Source organism: Elgaria multicarinata, chromosome 4, assembly GCF_023053635.1.
Source record: "Elgaria multicarinata webbii isolate HBS135686 ecotype San Diego chromosome 4, rElgMul1.1.pri, whole genome shotgun sequence".
NCBI classification, from domain to species: Eukaryota; Metazoa; Chordata; class Lepidosauria; order Squamata; family Anguidae; genus Elgaria; species Elgaria multicarinata.
Genome location: NC_086174.1, coordinates 111,609,719 through 111,631,491, shown reverse-complemented (window position 1 = coordinate 111,631,491; position 21,773 = coordinate 111,609,719). Strand labels below are relative to the sequence as shown.

The 21,773-nt window shown below is 42.2% G+C and overlaps 1 protein-coding gene across 1 annotated transcript in view; it reads left to right on the top strand.

The window, feature by feature from the left end:
- COL19A1 (collagen type XIX alpha 1 chain) overlaps positions 1-21,773 on the top strand; it is a 214,355-nt gene that overhangs the window by 110,899 nt on the left and 81,683 nt on the right. Inside the window, exons 14-15 of the mRNA XM_063125809.1 lie at positions 1,881-1,934; positions 19,076-19,129. Coding sequence (XP_062981879.1) covers positions 1,881-1,934; positions 19,076-19,129 — 108 coding nt within the window. The remainder of the gene's footprint in view (positions 1-1,880; positions 1,935-19,075; positions 19,130-21,773) is intronic.

The window sequence follows — 21,773 nt, the reverse complement described above, 5'->3', positions numbered from 1 at the left end:
ATGCTGGAAAGCTCAAAAGATTTGTGGGAGAGGAAGGCTTGCCTCTGAGATTTGTGCTGTGTGTGTGTGTGTGTGTGTGTGATATATACCCTGCAGCAATAGACACAAAAATGATGCATGTATTTTTCAGTAGAAAAATTATGAGAAAATAATTTACATTACTAATGCACTAAAATGGCATCTGAAATGCCATCTTCCCCCCGCCCTCCCCACAGCAAAGTTCAAACAATATAAGTGGGGATGCTTTGCATACTAACTCCTAATCTCTAAATAGTGTAGTCCTTTAAACTCTGAACAACAGTGAAATGTTTCCCCTCGTGAGAATAAAATAGACGTCAGGTTAAGCACCATGGCAACCCACAAGTGTAAGAATTAGCATACACGTAGAACAAGTGAAACTACTTGGAAGTGTAACTTTAATTTGACTTATGTTATGATTCTCTTTTCTTAAGTACATGAGCTACCTGCTCCCTTCTAGTTTCTTCTGATATCACCACACCAGGTCATGTGATCTGTCACAAAACACAGAAAGCTCCTTTGTGGTAGTTTACGATTTCTGACTATGGCCAGGTCTGCATAGGCGGAAGGATGAAGAAGCAGAGATCTCAGGTAGTTTGAGTACCACTTCAGTACCACTGCAGGTGTGGCTCATATTTTTGCATACTTCCCAGCCTGAAACGCTCCCTGCAAGTTCAAAACTGGTACAATAGTGGTTGGTCTAGATTAGAGCCTTTCTGTGAGATGCACTCATTTTTTAGTTACAGGCGGTTCATTTGTACATGAGCACACATTCAAAAATGGTCCTCCCCTCACTAGCACTCTAAAGAGGTACATTCTACTTAGGGATGTTGGAGGATTCAATTGGGGGGCGGGGGGGAGATAGATGGATTTTTTTCCAGCTGGGCCCTGTCGATTTCATACTGTTTTCCCCTGCTGTCACCAATTCGCTGATAGTGAGTTGAGCCAATATGCAGATTCTTTTGGTTTGTTTTTAGTGTTGGGAATTTGCATATTCCTGTCCCCTTCTGTCATTTGCATAAATTGGGATTTGGGGGATTTGCAGGAGGAGGGGGTGACTGTCAAGAAAAGGGGACCAGATTGCCACTTAGCAAGTTGATCCTCAAAGTTTGAAGTGTTGAACTGACATTTGTGTGTCCCCTGCTTCTAGTCCACACTTTCCTAAGTCTCAAGCAAGTGCTTTTAATGCAGATCTACCCCCTCTTTTGTCACTTTCATTTTAGGGTTCTGAAAAGGGGGTGGAGGCTAGACCACTTGCTAGCCAACACTTGCTTGAGTGTTGGGGATGTATGGTCTAGAATCAGGAGACCCACAGGTGTCATTTCAACACTCCAAACCCTGAAAACCAGCTTGCTAAGTGGGCGATCTGGTCCCCTTTTCCTGACCTGTCACACATACACACCCATTGCACAAATTACAATTTGCACAAATGGCGGAAGCTGGAAAAAGCAAATGTGCACAAATTTCCCAGAAACTGAAAAAAATAATCCAATTCAGCCCACCCCCATTTACCAAAACGGACATGTTGCAGAAATCCTCTGGGCTTGAATGGAATGGATTTCCCAGAGGGTAGATTTCAAGCTTGTAGGGTCTACTTTGGTGTTGTTTTACTAGAACCCTGAGATGCACCCAGCTGAGCTGGATGCAAAAGGAATAAACTTCGAATGAAAGAATCCTGAGCCCAAGAATTTGTTTTGAGTTCTAGAACAGATCTCAAGGAGTTCACACTTCTTCCATATAAATTCCACTCTGATAAATGGTAGTCTGTTCTTTGACAAAATACACCTGAGGTCATACAAACTACTATGCCTAAGTGATATTAATGGGAAAATGTTACATTTCTGAACTGCTTATATTTACAGGGGGTGCCTGGAATGGAAGGTCCTCAAGGCCCACCTGGGAAAGAAGGTCAGAGGGTGAGTAAATGCTTGATCATGCAGTGGGTCTTGCTTCCCACCACAACACTTTCGGTGGGACCAACCACTTGCACAATGGAATTGACTTGGCAGAAAAGAATCGGCAGAGGCATAAACACCCCATTAGATACTGCCCAGTGTAAAACATAGTGTAGAAATGTTTTTCTTTCTTTCTTTTAGATATGGTAAGCAGTATCTAAATCTATTAAATAAATAAATTATAAAAACCTAAAAGAACTTAAAAACAGCTGCAGAGTCTAAAACCAACAGTAGCACTAAGATCTAAAAAGAAACATTTGGAATACTTATGGCCAAATTTTAAAGCCTTTTCCAAGCCTTCATTCCTAGAGAAGAACGTGCGTATGGAGGATTGGGTGGGAAGGCAGCATCTTCACAAGAGATTCCATCTCCATTCTATGTATGTTCTTTAGTTAGAGCCTCTGAAAGAATGTGCCAACCCACAAAATGAACTTTTGAAAGGGCGCTTAGAGCACAAACTTAAAACTGTTTACTATTCATTCAGCTTTTCTACATGAGGCATTTAGTGTGCCCTTGCCATTCCCTAATCACAGTTGGGGGACATCTACACAGCGTTCGGAAGGCGCCCCGAAGCCCCTTGAGGGCACCCCAAAAACGCTCGTGTAGTAATACCTTAATCGTCCCCAGAAGAGGAGGAGGAGGAGGCGTGCTTCGGCAGTGCAGACTGCGGGCAGGCTGCTCCAGACTCCGTTTCCCTTTAGCCAGCAGGCCCTGCGAGAGCTCCCAGCAGCGGGCTGGGTCGTGGGAGGGAAGAGAGCGGACGGGCGAGGAAAGGGGAGGGCGCCTCCCACACCCTCGGGACCGCGCAGGGGCCGCCGCCCCTTTCCTCGCCCGTCCGCTCTCTTCCCTCCCACGACCCAGAGCTCTCGCAGGGCCTGCTGGCTAAAGGGAAACGGAGCCTGGAGCAGCCCGCCCGCAGTCTGCGCTGCCGAAGCACGCCTCCTCCTCCGCCTCTTCTGGGGACGATTAAGGTACGTACTACACAAGCGTTTTCGGGGCACCCTCAAGGGGCTTTGGGGCGCCTTCTGAACACTGTGTAGATGTCCCCTTGTTTGCAGGTTCCTTAGATGACTTTTTGACTCTCCAGGTTTGTGTCTGTTTGTAAACAACACTTTTGGAGAGGTTTTTTTAGAGCAGGGAAAATGAGGTATTATTTCTGAAAACAAAGGGGAATGCTGTTTCCACTTGTATATTTGTGCTATTCTACTATACCACAGTGCCATCTAGAGGCCATGTCGCTGAAAAGCAGGAAAGGAAATGCTCCTCCTGTAGTGCTTGGATCTCAGTTCTGCAATGACACCAAGAATAGATGCAATGGATCTATTGTTGGAGATTCCTAGATTCTTTGTGGAGGGAACTATAGTATACTTTTGTAGTGCAGATAAACCCTAATTATATGGTCAGACTGTATCAACTCTTTATAGTTCATTCTGGGATGAGTCACATGCACATAGACATCTGAGACACATATAGCTTAAGAATCTTATTTAAGCAACCTTTTGGCGGCAACATATAATGGAGCTAAAGGGTGATATAGTTATAATGTGCATTTTGTACAACTTATAGATAACTCAGGTACCATTTTCAACTTTCACAGTGTGATGATCCTAGAAGAGAAGAAGCCATTAATACCTTTTGAACAGAAAGAAAAAGTAAAGGGTTGACTAAATGCATGCAGTAGACGTAGGCTTTCTGAACAAACTTTACTTTCCCAAAAGTTCTTCCTACTTGGGTGTCTTGTTGGAGCTGAGCACGATTCACTTAATTAATTGTTCTCTAGTCATGATCTGAGTAATTTTCTCTGTCACATTCTGGCCTGAGATAAATGTGAAGAATCAAAAAGTCTGTGGGAGCAGATTATTCATACATTTTTAGAGAGAACTTTTATATCTTCTTGCACTTTTGACCCTTTATTTTAAAATAATCATATTTACGAAACAAGACATGTAAGTGATAAGCCTTAGAGGTTTACGAACAGAACTTAGAAAGTTTAAATTAAAAAATTAATGTAATTTACATACACTGTAGTTAAAGGTGGGATTCTTTTCTCCAGAATTTCGTCATATCATCACATGAAAGACTGTTAGAGTTAAATGTAAAGAAACCAAGTGAGAGACAAATACCATGCTGGGCAGTTTAGCCATGGTAATCTCTACCAGTCTCTATAGTAATTATGATGTATAAACAAACAGGATATGTAAAACTCTGCCTGAGCCTACAGTTGTATGACTGAAACCATGCATTTTTCTTTCAGTGCTATTAATCTCTGAGGTAATTGAAACAGGCATATACAGCTCTTACTCTTAGAGCCCATTCAAATGTACCTGTTTTCCATTTGGAGGAAGATTTTGACATGGCAGGGGGGAATTCAAATAAGCAATCTCCCATGTGTATTCTGAAATGCATTAAAGGAATGTGCCTGAACATTTGAATTAGCTCTTTGGAGTACTCCTGAGAGCCAGACCACCAATGTTTAGGCACCCATATATGGACTTTCAAAGCCTGCATTTGCAGCTGATGCTTATGAACTTATCCTTGATCTCTAACAGTTGCTCATGTTTAATTAGGCCTTTTTTCATACATTCCTTAATTTCTGGGAAGAAGCATTTTAATTTCATTTTATCAGAGCTGTAGCTGTAACGTTCCAGTCACTTTGTTTGTGGGATGCCTGAGCAATTTCCAAAAATTATAGAAACAGCATCATGTAAATCAGGGGGTACCCAAAATAGTGCCCATGGGTGCCATGACACTCATGGGCACCTCCAGGGATGTCTGCAGAGCTCTCTACTCCCTGCTCCTTCAAACAAAAAATGTTTTAATAAAATCCTTCGAAAATGTTGGGACAGGCTTCTTTCTTTCCGTTTCTAGCCTCAGTAGTTTACCCACACACACACACACCCCTCTTTAGGTCACTGGTTTCTCCCCATCACCACCCTTGCTCTTTCTCTCTCCTCTCCCCCTTTGCCTTGCTATTTCCCCTCCCCCCTAGCCTCTAGTTCCATTATTTCTCTCCCTCCCAATACACCTCTTTAGCTCACTTTTGACCAACCTACCCTCCCCCCGGACAGTCATCCCCCATGGAAGCCATTTTGTGGTGATGCCCACACCATTGGCTCAAATTCCCAAATGTACCCATGGTTGCAAAATGGTTGGGGGGCCCTGAAGTACATTATCTTAGAAATAGATAAATATCTTCTTTCTAGAATCCATTCAAATGCTCAATCTCTGATGTTCTACTGGCCTCTCAAGTGATGGTATTACTTTGTTTTTAATGTGAGGAATTACATTTGATGAAAAGTATTCAGCCTCTTATTCCTGTTATTATTTTTTATTTGTCTCCAGCAATGTGGTCTAGCATTTCTTTAAAAGCTGCATTTACCAAAGTCTGGGATAAGGAAAGGGAAGGAGAGTGTGGTAAAGAAAATGGTTCTACCTACATTCTGTACCAAATTCTACAGAATTTATTCAAGTAAATTAATGAATAAATTTGTTTGTTTATTTATTTATTAATGCATAAACCGAGCTTTTATCCCAAGGAGGATTTCACGATAGTGTGTACATTAAAAAAAGAAAGAAAATATTATTCCCTTGGTGTAATCCGGCTGATTCTGATTTTAAATAAAAAACTTCAGTGAAGGAAGCTTTTAATTGGTATTGCTCTTTATAAACTTCTCATTTATATTTCGGTGACAGAATGTAATGCAGATAGATGAGTGTTATAAAATGCCTGGAAAAGTATTAAAAACAGAGGTCTAAATTTTGCGTTCCATTAGGTACCAGGCATGTGGTCACTTAGCGGTTGAGCCAGTCACAGAGATAAACACAGCCTCTCCTCACCCTTAGATTTAACTGCCCTTGCCTTTGAAACCAGTGTGGAACTGGAATAGAGTTCTTCCTTCTACAGAAAAAGATGGAAAAGGACGATTTGCTTTGTAGAAGCATTGTTCATGCACCTTGTCTCCAGTGTAATGACTCAGAAAGATCTATTGTTTAGTTGCAAATGGCCCATTTGAAGACTCTCTCTCTGCTATTAGCAACGTGCTTTGTCAAATGCTTCCCCCACATATACACAGAGACTGGGTTCACACAATCACGGAGGGAAAATAAGCCCAATTAGCATAATCACCCTCGCCAGGTGCAGGCTGTCCTGATGTCTGAACCTAGCGAGGCTGGCTGGCTGGGATGGCTTACAAACTGCAGTGAAACCCATGGCTTGCTCTAGAAACCTGGTTCGCATGGCATGGCTTGTTGTGATGTCCAAATCCTGCACGGTTTCCTCAAGGTGGCTTACTTTTCATGTATAAGCCACACTGAGAATCCACGCCTTGTTGTTGGGTTGTTCAGGGTGGCTTGTTTTCGGGGAGGCTTGTCAGGGTGTCCGAACCCGGCAGAGTGGTTTGTGTGTGGCATGTTTGAAAAGGCTACAGAGGCGCTCGGGAAGAACTGTGGAAAACCTGACTGTTCCTCGTAGTGTTCTCTGCCTCCCCTCCTCCATCTAGGAGCTTGATTTTACTGCTACCTGTTTTATCCCCTTATGAGCTAGCACATCTATACATGTATGTGTCATAGACTTACATCGGGATAACCACGCACAATGCCATATTGGCTGGCATTGCTCAGAGTTGTAGTCCAAAACATCTGGAGGACACCATGTTGCCTACCCCTTTGTTGTTTATTCGTTCAGTCGCTTCCGACTCTTCGTGACTTCATGGAACAGCCCACGCCAGAGCTTTCTGTCGGCCGTTGCCACCCCTAGCTCCCCCAAGGTCAAGTCTGTCACCTCCAGAATATCATCCATCCATCTTGCCCTTGGTCGGCCCCTCTTCCTTTTACCTTCCACTTTCCCTAGCATCAGCCTCTTCTCCAGGGTATCCTGTCTTCTCATTATGTGGCCAAAGTACTTCAGTTTCGCCTTTAATACCATTCCCTCAAGTGAGCAGTCTGGCTTTATTTCCTGGAGTATGGACTGGTTTGATCTTCTTGCAGTCCAAGGCACTCTCAGAATTTTCCTCCAACACCACAGTTCAAAAGCATCTATCTTCCTTCGCTCAGCTTTCCTTATGGTCCAGCTCTCGCAGCCATAGGTTACTACGGGGAATACCATTGCTTTAACTATGCGGACCTTTGTTGTCAGTGTGGTGTCTCTGCTCTTAACTATTTTATCAAGATTTGTCATTGCTCCCCTCCCAAGAAGTAAACGTCTTCTGATTTCCTGGCTTCAGTCAGTGTCTGCTGTAATCTTTGCGCCCAGAAATACAAAGTCTGTCACTGCCTCCACGTTTTCTCCCTCTATTTGCCAGTTATCAATCAAGCTGGTTGCCATAATCTTGGTTTTTTTGAGGTTTAACTGCAACCCAGCTTTTGCACTTTCTTCTTTCATCTTTGTCATAAGGCTCCTCAGCTCCTCCTCGTTTTCAGCCATCAATCTGCATATCTGAGATTGTTAATGTTTCTTCCTGCGATTTTAACTCCAGCCTTGGATTCGTTCAGCCCAGCACGTCGCATGATGTGTTCTGCATACAAGTTGAATAGGTAAGGTGAGAGTATACAACCCTGCCGTACTCCTTTCCCAATCTTAAACCAGTCCATTGTTCCGTGGTCTGTTCTTACCATTGCTACTTGTTCATTATACAGATTCCTCAGGAGGCAGACAAGATGACTTGGTATCCCCATACCACCAAGAACTTGCCACAGTTTGTTATGATCCACACAGTCAAAGGTTTTAAAATAGTCAATAAAACAGAAATAGATGTTTTTCTGGAACTCCCTGGCTTTCTCCATTATCCAGCGGATATTGGCAATTTGGTCTCTAGTTCCTCTGCCTTTTCTAAACCCAGCTTGTACATCTGGCAATTCTCGCTCCGTGAATTGCTGGAGTCTACCTTGCAGGATCTTGAGCATTACCTTGCTGGCATGTGAAATAAGTGCCACTGTCCAATAGTTTGAACATTCTATAGTGTTTCCCTTTTTTGGTATGGGGATATAAGTTGATTTTTTCCAGTCTGATGGCCATTCTTGTGTTTTCCAAATTTTCTGGCATATGGCATGCATCACCTTGACAGCATCATCTTGCCTACCCCTGCCTTAGCAGATAGCACTTCCACTTGCAAGAGGCAAGGCTCCTAGTTCTCACTGATCCTGCCTATCCTCTTCAGCTGTCTGCCCGCCTAGCCGCCAATAGGGTTGTGGGATCATCCAGAATAGAATTGGATATGGTCCAGAGGGAGGCAGTAGGTGGGGAGCGATTAGTGAGAATCAGGTGACTGGCTTGTGCTAGCGGAAGCAATGTCCACCAAAGCAAAACCACCACTGGGTACAACTTATTCTTATTATTTTAAATGTGAGCCTATTTGTAACAAATGTTTGTCATCAAGTTATACGTTATAAATATTTGGGGCACACTATGGTGATCCAGCCAAGACTCATGTTTCTTGTAGCACTAGGGAATTGTACTGTCATTATTCCTTCTAGTTCCAAAGGTCAGAGGTGAGTGCAGCTCCTTATATTGCCAAAACAGCACTATCCAGCCTCAAGACAGAGGTATCAGGAAGATTCGGGGAATCTCAAGGTTCACAGAAATACAATAAATCTTGGGGTGGGGGAACCCTCTAAGGGCCAGGACCAAAACACACGCACACACCAGCCCAATAAAGACTGAGCATGCTGAGTGGCCGCAGAATGCTAACTCACTTGGAGGTGAAATGGAAACCTGAATGGGAGGGGGAATGGAATGTTCTGGAGGAGGGCATGGCTGACTGACTGGAGCACTCCATGCTGCAACATTTTTGTTGCAGGCTTCTCTTGTATCGTATATGAAACATTGCTCCATAGGACTCTGTAGGGAACAGGACAATGTAGGGGAAGCTGCCTTATTGTAATACACATCCTAGGTTTTGTGTGTTAATACTTGTATCGTACCACTCTCCCCTCCCCCATACTTGCATAACTGGGAGTAAACTGCATTGTATTCAATGGAGTTTTCTTCTGAGTAGCCATTTAGAGGACTGTGCTGTCAGTCAGCCATCCTCTTCTTCAGGAGAATTCATTCCATTCCCCCCAATCCAATTTTCCATTCTCCCCACAAAAAAATAATTCGCTATCTGTGGCCACTGAGCATGTTCATTCTTTAGTGTGCAATTTTTGGTATTGTTCTCCCACCCCAGCTCCACCCCTGCTGCTTTTTGCGCTTTCTTCCTTAAAGAAATTTATAACTTCTGCAAACCTTGGGTTTTCCCCCAAGTCTGCCGATACCTCCCTCTGGTGTGTGGCAATTGCTGTTTTGGCAACATAAGCAATGGCACTCACTTCTGAATATCAGAAATAGAGGGAATGATCCGTTGAGACTTAGATTATTATGAACTCTAGAAATTTTATAAACTTAGTGCAGGCTAAAAACCAGACTGGAAATTATCAAAGACTTGGACGAAAGAAAGTTAAGGCACTGAGAATAGACATATGACTCAAGTAGGCAGGAAATGAAATAAAGAAGATAAACAAGGTGTAAGAGAAGGTAGAGGTCTGAAAGACTGTTTCCTTAAGATCTAGGAAAACATAGCTTGTTTAAAGCAAGAAAGAACCTCATCAGAAGAAAGAAGGGTAAACCATGTCTGTGAGAAAGAAAAGAGGAGGAGGAAATGTTTACAGAGATTGGCAAGAAGGTATTGGACCAAGGAGAGAAGAAAAGAGCACCAGATGCAGAAATAAGAGGAAAGGGGGAAGATTCAGTATAGATAATAGTAACTACCCTAACTAATGAATAGCAAAACTTAACAACATAACAACCAAGATGGAGCGCTTCCAGATGGAGCGCTCCTACCAGAAAGCATTGGTGCACCTATTCTACCTTGTTTCCTTAATGGCTTTTTTTCCCCTGGGGGAAAGAAAAGGTCAGAAGAAATAGTGAGGAAAATAAGGGAGGTTTACAAATGGAAGACAGTTATGTGTGGACCCCCATTAAAATCCCATGAATGGGGCAGGCTGATGGCCCAATGAAAGCCTCACCTGGAAGCACAAGTATTTACAGGTAATCTGCTGATTTCCAGGAATGGTGAAGACAGAAGGAGTATTATTATTATTTTCAAGTAGAATTATTATACTTCAAGTAGAATTCAGTGCATCCATATGTCCTGCTTTTCATTGGAAAGACAGAGTGTAAGATTTTCCCCTTCATCTGAGGAATTTGAACACACTTAAATCACTTATACTTTCAAGTGCATCAACCATATGCAATCATTTTACAGTTTTGAAAAACAACAGAAATATGGAAAGGAAACTGAATACAGGAAGGTACCCATACCATCTGGATGCAGATTTTGAATGTTATGGAATATATTAAGAAGCTGTTCATTTCCTGGATGGGTCTGTGATTCATTGTTCCTGTGGGCTAATGATGGCTGTTCGTATCTTCTCAGTGCTTGCTCATCTATCCTAAATTGAACCAAGATAGTGTTGGGCTAAAAGATAACTACTTTTTCTTCTAGCAAGAGGTTTTTTTTTGCTGCCTGTTATCTTTTCCTCCTCTCATCTTCAATTTCTTCCGGACAAGGCTTTTATTGTGAAATTGCTCCATATTATGTTATTTTCCACCTGTGACCTCCAATCCTGTGTTTTCACACAGATTCTTCCGCCTTTTTTCTTACCTCAAAATAACGTGTTGGGAAGGGAAAGAGAATAGTGGCACAACGCCTTTTAATTGGAAGTGCTGCATGCCTCCTTATTGAGAAATAAGTTGCTTCATATTTCCTGCTCTAAATATCAGCTGGGTGGGATGTTCTTTCTCCTGGTATGGAATCTTGGGAGAGTGGTGGGAGCGAAGGGCCAAGCAGGCTCTGTTCAGAAGACACCTTAAACCACGGCTTTAACCATGGTGGTTAAGCCAGAAAGCCAGGCTGTGTTCAGAAGACACCTTAAACCACGGCGTTAGCCATGGTGAATAAGGCTTTCTGGCTTAACCACCGTGGTTAAAGCCATGGTTTAAGGTGTCTTCTGAACGGGGCCGCAGCCTATTCAGAAAGAAGGGCTAAACTTGGTTTTTGTTTTAAAATAGCAATTATAACAATAGAATCTGTTAAATCCGTTCTATCTATGTTTCATGGATTGTCAGGCGTCTTTTGTTCCATTGTCTGCTCATTCACAGAATTGGATTTTTTTTGTACGAGCATTTCGTTCATTTGCAACTGTGCTAGCACAAATGTGCATTAGTTAATATGCGCTTGCAAATACACAAAATTATGCAACCCCCCCCCCCCCAAAAAAAATGGTCTGCAAATCAGTGCCATCCATAGGACTCGGAAAACGCCAGTCCACTGCAGAATCTGCGGGTCAGATTCATAGAAATCCAAACTCATTTGAATCCATTGCTAATTTCTCTGACATCCCTAGCTTATGGGCATAATGATGCTGTGTGCATGATGCATCAACAGATGGAGCTGTGTGTGCTGACATCTCACTGATCAGTGGTTTGGGAGGGGGAGCAGAAAGTTGGCTTTCTTTCCTCCCCCTTCCCTGCCAAACAAGAGGACTCCAGGTTTTTAAACAGGGCAACACATATATATCCTCTTTCCTGTGCTCATGCTCAGCTAGATCAGAGGCAGTGTGTTCAGATTTTATGATAGAGCATTGAAATATATGTTATAATGCCCCAGTTTCTGTGCAGCAGAAACTTACAACAGCCAAAAAGTTGTCTGTTGTGCATGTGCATCACTTACTGCTAAAAGTTCAGATTTCAAAAACGGAAGCTATATTATTATAGCAGATTTTCCAATTTCAAACATTATAGAACTAAATGTGTTTTGTGCTGAGGTGTGGTACTGGTTCCATACAATCTGGGTGTGTAGAGTATACATGGAGCAAGGCTGGGCAGAAAGCTTTGCTTTCTGTGCCTTCTCCCTGCACATTATTTAATGAGAATCAGGGAATACGTGCAGAAATGTCTTCATGAGTGATGGTTCAGGCAATCTCTCGATTCCTCCCCCCCCCCTTTTTATTACAGTGAATGGATTATGAACCAATCCTTACTGTCTTTATGGGGTTTTATCCAATGATGCCGTTTAATTGACAGGAGCAGTTTCGGGAGGGGGGGTTCTCCCATCCCCCATCTGTGCCATCAAAATCTGCTCTATTGATTTGGGAGCAGATTTTTGGACAGCATGGAGGACCGGAGGGGGTGTGAGAGAGGAGAGAGGAAGAAAGTCCTTTTGCGCTAGCAGTCTTCCCCTAATACAATGTTGGATTTAACACTATGAGCTTCATCCCACGTACCTGTTTCCCCCGAATTATCCCCTACAGTGCTAAGCTGTTGCCGTTGTTGTTGTTGTTGCTACCAGGTGGCTAGATCCTTCACATAACAGGAAATGGGTTTAAGGGGGGAAATGTAAAAAAAATCATAAAAAAATCAACAGATGATCTAATCCAATTCAAATTTGGTATGCTTAAAGCTCTCCTTAATATCTATTACTGTGCCAATTTTGATGTCTTTATCTTTAAAGCTTACACAGATGTAAGCATTTGTTTAATTTTTCTTCAAATCCTGCTCCTGCACCCCAGTGGCCTCTCAGAAAACAACAAATGATACACTCGAAAACTAGTAGCAAAATATTGCACTCCTCTTGGTCAAAAAGCACAATTAAAGCAGGATGCATGGGAGTACTTCACAATAAAAGCAGATTATAAGATGGAAAACTTTGGAGTCCTTTGCATGCAATTTGCAGTGATTGCACAGTATAACGCTGGTGTGATAAAGCTCTATGAGTCTTCATTATATAATGGTAAGATTTGACTTTTATGAACTCTACACGAAAGAATATAGTTTTTTAAAATATATATATATGATCTTCTAAACCCTATTTTACAATTTTATCCTGGTCACCCAACTGAATTCTTAATGTCTCTTTTACTTTGTAAAATAGACAAATCAACCACTGAGCAAGTGGCCAAGTTTTTTGAACCTGGCCATTTCTTTTAGATCTTCTATGATCGCCTGACTTTTAATAGTTAATAGTTAATGGTATGTTCAGTTTGCTTGTATGTAAAAATTTTATTTGCTGGAATGGTCTATTGACCGCAATAAACTGTTGTTGTTGTGTGTGTGTGTGTGTGTGTGTGTGTGTGTGTATATATATATATATATATATATATATATATATATATATATGCAAATCAGTTATAAAAAGATAAAAAATGATTGGAAACAACCTTTATTCTTACGCTGAGCTCCATCACACCTATTCCCCCCACGTTCTCCCCCTCCGTTTCCTTAGCGAGTCGAGCACTGGGCACTTTCACGTCTGGGCGTTGTTGTGCTTTTTCAGCTCATGTATCTTTTCACCTGGAATGCTACTATGCCAGGGAAATCTCCCACCCTGCCCCCTATGTTCTCCTTCCCCCTGCAGTTATATATATATAATTTCTATGGAAATACAATAGTAGGGCAGCCTAAAACTGCACAATTATGGTAAAACAACACACTATGCTTTCCCATAAGGTCATATTAAACAATATAAGTGAAGAGAAACGGGTCAGTTAAATGGGACCAAAGGGGAAGAAAGTTTTGGGAGCTCTTTGCCAGGGGAGGGGGGGAGATGCCAAACGCTTGGCGAGAGGAGCAATCAGTGTCCCCCTCACTGCTTCCTTCCCTCCCTGAAACTTGGGCTCCTGGTCTGTCTGTGAGGCAGGCGCTGTGCTGCGCTGGGCCTGGGCTCGTAACAAGCGCTCCTCTTCCCTGGTGCAGAGAAAACCTCCCCCCACACACACATGGTCCCAGCCAAAAGCATCCAGCATTGGGCAGCTGTCCTCAGGCTCTTTCTGTCCTTCTGAGCCCGAGCCCCTTTTGTGAAGGAAGCCTGGACAGAACCTCTCTCCTCACTGCTCATTCTTCTGTCTTTCTCCCAGCCCCGGTTCTCTCCCTTTCTCCCCTCCGGGCGCACAGATGCTGGAAGTTGCTGTGCACACAGGCTGCAGGCAAAGCCTGGAGATAGATGGAGGTGGTATGGAGAGGGTCCTCCGCTTCAGACAGGAGGAGGAGAAGGGAAGGCATTCTCTCCCTCTCCCTCTCTGTAATTTAACCCCAAAAGAGCAGAATCCTAACTTGAAGCTACAGCTTATTTTGTGTGATACAAAATTGCCAGTTCGCTTGCAAAGATTACAGCCCCCATCAGGCATTCTTCCCCACAACCCCTGCCCTCCCTTTCCCTCCCAGCAAGGCAATCTTACAAGGTAGGTGTAGATCTACAGTGATGTATTTTTCACAGATGGTGGGTACCACTGTTTCCTTCCTAGTTGTCCGTGTGTGTGAGAAAGAGAGAGTGTGACATGGGCAACTAGGAAACAAAAGGAGGTACTCACCAGATAGATAGATAGATAGATGTGTGTGTGTGTGTGCGTGTGAGAGAGAGAGAGAGAGAGAGAGAGATGGGGGTGGCAATGGGAGCATGCCCCCAACAAAAACCAGGATGGTCTAATATAGCACAAGGACAGCGGCTTTATTGCACACAGAGGAGTGGCTTTATTGCGTCCAAAGGGCAGGGGGGAAACGGACTTTCCCTGCTCCAAAATAAGACGAAAACCAGAAAGGAAGAGGCAAGATGAGCGCAAGACAGGGATGACGTCATGTGAGTACCGCGCTGCAAAAACACATACCAGGCATGGCAAGAGTGCGATAAATTGCTGGTGTGATGGAGCTTACTGGCTTTTGACTAAGCTTTTACCTCCTTTGATTAGGTGTTCTATAAGTACATAACTATGTATAGACTTTTTCACAGGACTAATCAACATAGAAACAGAATACAAGAAAATTCTATTTGAGTGTTTCAGTAGGAACATGTCTCATGGCTGCCATGCAAAAGGGAAAAGGAGTTTTGGATCCTGTTTACTATGATGTCTGTTCTAATTCTGCAATATCCATCAGAAATTATCTTAGATTTTTTTTAAAAAAAAATCGGTGTACAGGGTATTCTATAATGTTTCCCTGTGGTAATTAGCACCTGAGTCACAGTTGTGCCTGTCAATCAAAATCCCATCTTCTGTGGCTTAATACTTCCCTGCTACTTTGTTTAGACTGTACTGATTTAAAGTGTCACTCTAAACTCAATGTACCCTAAATAACAGACAGGCGGGAATAGGAAAGTTTTTAAAGACAGTCATCAGTGTTTGGTTTTAATAAATCTGAGGGTCTAATCTAAATACAATCCATTTTAAAAAAACTATTTAGGATTTAAGTATCCTATTTCAGTGGACATATATTTCATTTCTTTATTCAAAATGTAAGTTTAATTAGTAGATGGGGCAGGAAGCCTTTGTTCATATTGTCAGCAGCCAGGTTCAGGGGCTCTTTCCACACATGAGAGCTCTGATGCATAACGTGGAGCTCCGTTGCACCCATTTATCACTGTGTCGGCAGAGCTCATCCTTCTCTGTATTCATTTCTAAAGTAAATGTGGAAGTTAGACGCATAAAGCTTTGCGTGAATGTTATAGCACATGCAGATTTTTGGATTAGAACCAAAGATTCAAGCAACTCCAAATATCTGCTAGGTGATTTTGAGCAAGACACTCTTTTTGGAGCCCACAATGAATGAGAGGAGCGTACCTTGCATCCCAAAAGTGCTATCTAAATTAACAATGCAGACAATTATTTATTGATACTTAAAGAGATCAGCTGCGTCCACAAGTGCTGCAGGGTAAAATAGAACTAAACCATTAAGAAAAATCATTTCTGTTGCTTAATCAATTTGATCTTAAGATACAAGCGTATCTCTCTTGAAACAACCCAACAAAAAACATGGCTATCGGATAAGATTAAGTTAACAGATACCGATTCACTGATTCAACTAAACCGACATGGCCATATGTGAAACACAAGAACTCAGGAGGCACATGGCTGCTGAAAAATATTTAATCTACTGTCTTCCAGTCTTGGATTCCAGTAGAATTGCTTAGCTCTTGGAATCAAGGTTTAGCTGGCTGGGAAACTCAGCAGTTGACAGATGACTTAAGTAATGGAGATCAATAAACAGGAAGCACATAATTCAGTTCCCTGACGGCAGAGCTGAAAATCAGCCTAGAAAATGGGAGCAAGACATTTGTAAATGCGTTCTACACAACCTATTTTATATGACTTAGGGTGACAATTATATTGCCGTTCTACATCATAGATTCTGTCTGTGCATGTTATGTAATTTGTCTGGGCTTGCTGTATTTTGAGAGGTGCGATATCAAAATGCTTTTATCCCTGTACCATAACTTGCAAAACAAGTGCTAATTAAAATTACGGAAAAGCAAATCTTTAAGAATTATACCGCAGTGTTTAGAACTAATTGATTTCATCAGGGCATGTAATATTTCTGCCTTACATCCCGATCCTATGCGGCTCTGCCTTTAGGCTCCCAGCATCTGTTCAAGGAGACACTTCATCTGATCGTTTGCCAGGGCAGCAGCTGCCATTCGTACCACTGTATCAGTTCTCAGATGTATGTAGCTGTACCCATGAGGCGCATCGGGAGAGATTTGGAAGGGACAGTGCCGTACATTAACCTTTACTCTGAATATTAAGAGTCACTGAAAGGGTCAAAAGCAAAGCTTTCTGAAATACCTTCTAAAATCTCCTTAAATGTGTGAAGGTTCACCTTTTTCAGAACTGTTCACTGCCCTCATTTCCACTATCTGTTGATTAGTTGGGTGCCTTTACAACACTGCTTTGGCTGCTCGTTCCCTCAAAACCCAGCGGCATCACAGCTGTGGGGTGGGAACAGTAAATCTTGATGGCAAGAGGGAGCATGGGCTCTCCGGATGAAAAAGCCTGAGCACCGGCAGCCATTTGATTCGTCGACCCTGCCCTCTGCCCGGCCTTCCCGCATTTCCCATGACCTACCCTGGGCCTCAATCCACCCCCAGAACTCCCCCAGGTCACTACTGACAGATGGAGGAAAGAAGGTGGTGACCTCGGCGCAATGGAAATTTCAGTGACTTTTAAAAAGTGCAGTTTCGAGGGGAAAGCCCGTGGTGGCTGCAAGTTACTGGCTGCACCATTTAAATAACGCAGCGCTAACTCACAGCCACCATGGGCAAAACAGGGCATATAGACAAGCCTTTAGCCTTCTTTTTGTTTCCTAGAGTAATTCCAAACAACCACGGTGCTATTATGCTACATAGCCAATCATGTGAAGCTCTGTGCTGGTGTCACCAAGGGCAAACAAAATGTTTAGAATGAGAGCAATGTTTCCTAGACCAATCATATGGATGAACATGAACAAGATGGCAATAAGATGCCATGAAAATAAACAAGGCCTACTTTGGGCAGTGCTCTCTGAATAAGTTAATACTTTAATTGGAATAACGGAATAACGGGCTCAAGTTAAAGGAAGCCATATTCCGGCTGGACATCAGGAAAAACTTCCTGATTGCAGTACGACAATGGAATCAGTTACCTAGGGAGGTTGTAGGCTCTCCCACACTAGAGGCATTCAAGAGGCAGCTGGACAAGCATCTGTCAGGGATGCTTTAGGGTGAATTCCTGCTTTGAGCCAGGGGTTGGACTCGATGGCCTTGTAGGCCCCTTCCAACTCTGCTATTCTATGATTCTATGATAATCCCCAAAAGGGAAGGCATCTATGAAGCTGCTGAACATATGAATGAAATCTCACCCACTTTTGGCTCAGTTCTAATGCTCCAGCTCCACCACAACTCTATGCAGGCAAAGCTGACTCCGTTATGAGCTAGACTGAAGGCCAATTTGGAGCAAAAATTTAAAGGTTGCATTTGGGGAGCAAATGTTATGAAAAAAGATCAGTTGCCTTAGGCACTAACGTAACTGGCTCCAACCTCTTGTTGTCTTGCTGTCATATTGAAGAGAAGGTGGCATCCAAGGGTAAATACTTTAGATATGTACAGTATATTATTTATTTTATTTATATTTATTTATTTATTACATTTCTATACCGCCCAATAGCCGGAGCTCTCTGAGCGGTTCACAAAAATTTTATATTATTTAAGTATTCCTATTCTGCTTTTCTTCATGTGTAAAATAAAGCAAAATAAATACAAATAAAATAAACTTGTAGTAGAAGTCATAATAAAAAGACTCATCAAAACATAGCAACATAAAACCAAATCATAAATTCTGCAGCCTAAATTGGGAGGTGTTCAATGACCTCTGAAAGTTTGAGAAAGTTGGGATTTTCAACCTTTATTGGTGAGGTGGGTCCAAACAGAGACTGCCCTGCCTGATTAGGTGCAATGTTACTTAAAACATTGCCGTCATAGCAGACTTTCTCCCATCATTCTCCAAAGGGACAGGGTTCATAAGGGATGAGGTGTTTGCGAACAACATGTCTTGAACCCAAATTATATTTAAAGATAATCCTCACCAGCACCTTGCACCTCAAAGCTAACAGGCAGTGAGTGCAACTAGTAGAGTAGAGAGGAGCTTGACCTGATTGGTGGGAGGGCAAAGGTATGATGGAGGCAATGGAAGCCAAATGGGGCTGAGATAACCTTTTTATCATAGGTGCCATGTTTGTAGGGAAACCTACAATTTAGAAAGGGTTTGGGTGGGTCTTTGGGTATTATTGACGGAAAGTGGAAAGAATGGCCCTGTTCAGAAGACACCTTAAACCACGGTGGTTTGTTAACAAAAAAGCCTTAACCACCGTGGTTTAAGGTGTCTTCTGAACAGGGCCAATGTAATATGTATAGTTCTGCTCAATCTGCCTTGACAATGTTTTACCTGCTGCAGTTTTGTTGGTCCTGCAGGAGCTAGTAGATTTTTATTGTTGGACTGGGAGTCGGGAGATCTGGGTTCTAGTCCCCACTTGGCCATGGAAACCCACTGGGTGACTTTGGGCCAGTCACAGACTCTCAACCCAACCTACCTCACAGGGTTGTTGTTGTGAGGATAACATGGAGAGGAGGAGGATTCTGTATGCCGCCTTGGGTTCTTTGGAGGGAAAAAGGCAGGATCTAAATGTAATAAATAATAATAATAATAATAATAATAATAATAATAATAATAATGTGTTCGGTATTACTCTTTAAAAATAAATGACTATGTCTTGCAGTGTTCATTGATACCTTTAGTTATTGTTTGTTTGTTTGTTTGTTTATATCCAGGGACGACGAGGCAAGCCGGGACACCCTGGACAAACAGGGCCACCAGGACCACCAGTGAGTAACCACAGAGATCACGTAAAACACTCTTCTGTCAATAACATGTAGCAGAACGTTCAAGGGTAGCTTTAAAGGAACAAAACAGATCTTTAGTTTTCTCTGCAGTATCTAGCAATTCACAAATACAGGCCAACTGTGTCATACCGTTAGCGCAAATGACATTGCACTAGTGGAAACTAGGTCCCAAATGACGTGTATAACTCTTATCTGTTGTGCAACTGCTTGTGCAATCCCTTGCACAAGTGTAAGGCAAAGCTGCTTGCACAATGGAAAGATTTGGTGGAGCTCCGCTAGCGCTGTTTGAGTTTGCGGAATGACACTGATGGATACGACCCACCGGAAAACAAAGTCAAGAGGAATAAGATGGGCACCAAAGACACACACAGAGGTGTGAGGTGTGGTTCTGATAGAAAGGAACATAACCTCTGCAATTCCAGTGGAAATGGAAGAAATTAGTTAGCATTTCAAAGAGCAGATTGTGTACATTATCTGAGGGATATTGCTAATTCAGTTTACCCAAACCGAAGATGCTGTGTGTTTAAGATGGGATAATTTCTGTCTCAGGGGGTAATTTCAAAGATGAAGGGCTGCACAATGAGCTTGCCAATTGTCTGAATGGTGGAGAGGATTATACCCAATGCTGGAAAGAGCATTCAACTGTAGATCAAATGAGTTTGCTGAAGAATTAAAGAAGATTAAGGAATACATAAACTGTATGAAAGGAATTGCAATATGCATCACTAGAGGTCTTAATTCAGATCTAAGCATTTTGGGGTTGTTTTCGTCATTGCTTGATATGCCTGGTTTGGAATCTGAGCTTGGTCATATATCTGACTCTCAAGAATACTCCTCAGATCATGAAATGGAAGCAGCCTTTGGAAGGATGCCATTTTACATTAATGTTTTTAATGAATCCTCTCCTTTTTTGCATCTCACCCTGATTCTATAATCTCTGAAAGTGTACAAACACAGAAAATATGCTAAGAGTTGTTTGTGTCCTTTGTGAATAGATTATTTTTGTATTTAGCAAAGTAATATTGGTTTATTTTTTAAACAAATTTCTTGGTATTCTTTTGTGAACCTCTTGTTCTACGGACTTGTATCAATGTATCATGTTCTTCTTTTAATAGAAAGTAATGGCCCAGTTAGCTCCCGAGGCCCAAATTCCTTTTGGGAGAAGCTTTTGGGTGTGGCCAAGGGCAAAAGAGACTGAGCCAAAATACCCCCTAATAGCAGTATATTTTACCCAAAAGCTAAAGTAACTAAACCGTAGGAGAGGCCTTTCAATCTTTCAGAATGGGGAAAACTGGTCAAAAGCTGGGAACTCACCCAACAACAATCAGTGATTGGGAGCAATGGGGCTGGGCCTGGGGGAAGGAGGCATGGACATTTGGAGAACTCTGGAGGGCCGTATTGTGACCAAAGATGGGCCAGGCTTGAGGTTCTACCCCCTGCCATAGGGCATAATAGAGCCCTGTTTCCCTCTTGCTCTCTGGCAGGCATGCACAGATGTACGTCGTATACCAGAGGACGTTTTGCTGAGAGCCAATTAACTCTGGAACCAGCTCTGCCCTGTAAAAGATTCACACCTGAGAGGTTTGCTGGCAACATGAGAATAACGTGCATGTGCAGCCCTCAGTCCTTGTCAGGTTTTTTTTTGGGGGGGGGGCAGGATTTTTTGTCATAGCTTGGGGGTGTCCCCCCCCCAGCTATAGGCCTGCCCCTTTCCTCATTTTGGTGTTCAGCACATCAAGATACAGGATACCCACTTTATTAATAAGAGTAATATCTGGACGCTTGCCACATTCTAGAGTCTCTGATCACAGTCTTTGTTGTAGGATATGATGGGCAGAAATCCATCATCCATAGTGCATCTCCTTTTGAGCAGAGGATTGGGGCTATTACATTTTTTATTGTAAGGGTATTTCTAGATACAGTAAAAAAAATGTGACAGCAAAAGTGAATAAATAGAAATACACGGTGTCTTCACGTAACTAAAGACAAAAAGAACAAACAACATAACAATATATCTCAGGAAAGGAAAACTAAGATGGTGACCCAAACAGTGCCCCCATTTATCACCTATAAAAACAAGAGGGTAATAGTTCTACTTGACATAGACACATTGAGACTATTCTGGGAATACAGTTATAAATTAAAGGCAAACTCTCTGAAGACAAAAATCCAGCAGAATTGAAAGACTTAGGGTATGTTAAAAATATAAATATATATAAAAAAATGGAACTGTGATATGGAAATGTTCTGGGCTTAAGTAGTCAACTGATACTAATCTCACAATGATTTTTTAAAACTTGATTTCATGCATAAAAGAACAACACTTTCTTGTGTGTTATAAATGCTGTAAACTTGGCACATGGTCTACTCAGATTAAATGTGTACTTGGCTTTGTTAAGTCATCATCCTCTTTATCTGTGTTCTACAACTATGTGAAGGCAATTCTCTTTAAACACAGATTTGACTCTGCTTTTGCTGAATTTTATTTATAGACTGTGCGGGGGGATGGGTTCGCTGCTGCTGTTAATTTGTTTTTGTTTTAGTAATTTGGGGTTTTATGCTTTTATATTTTGTAAGCAGCTTTGAGTGAGTCCTTTTTTTTTGGAAGGGAAAAACGTGGCAAAAC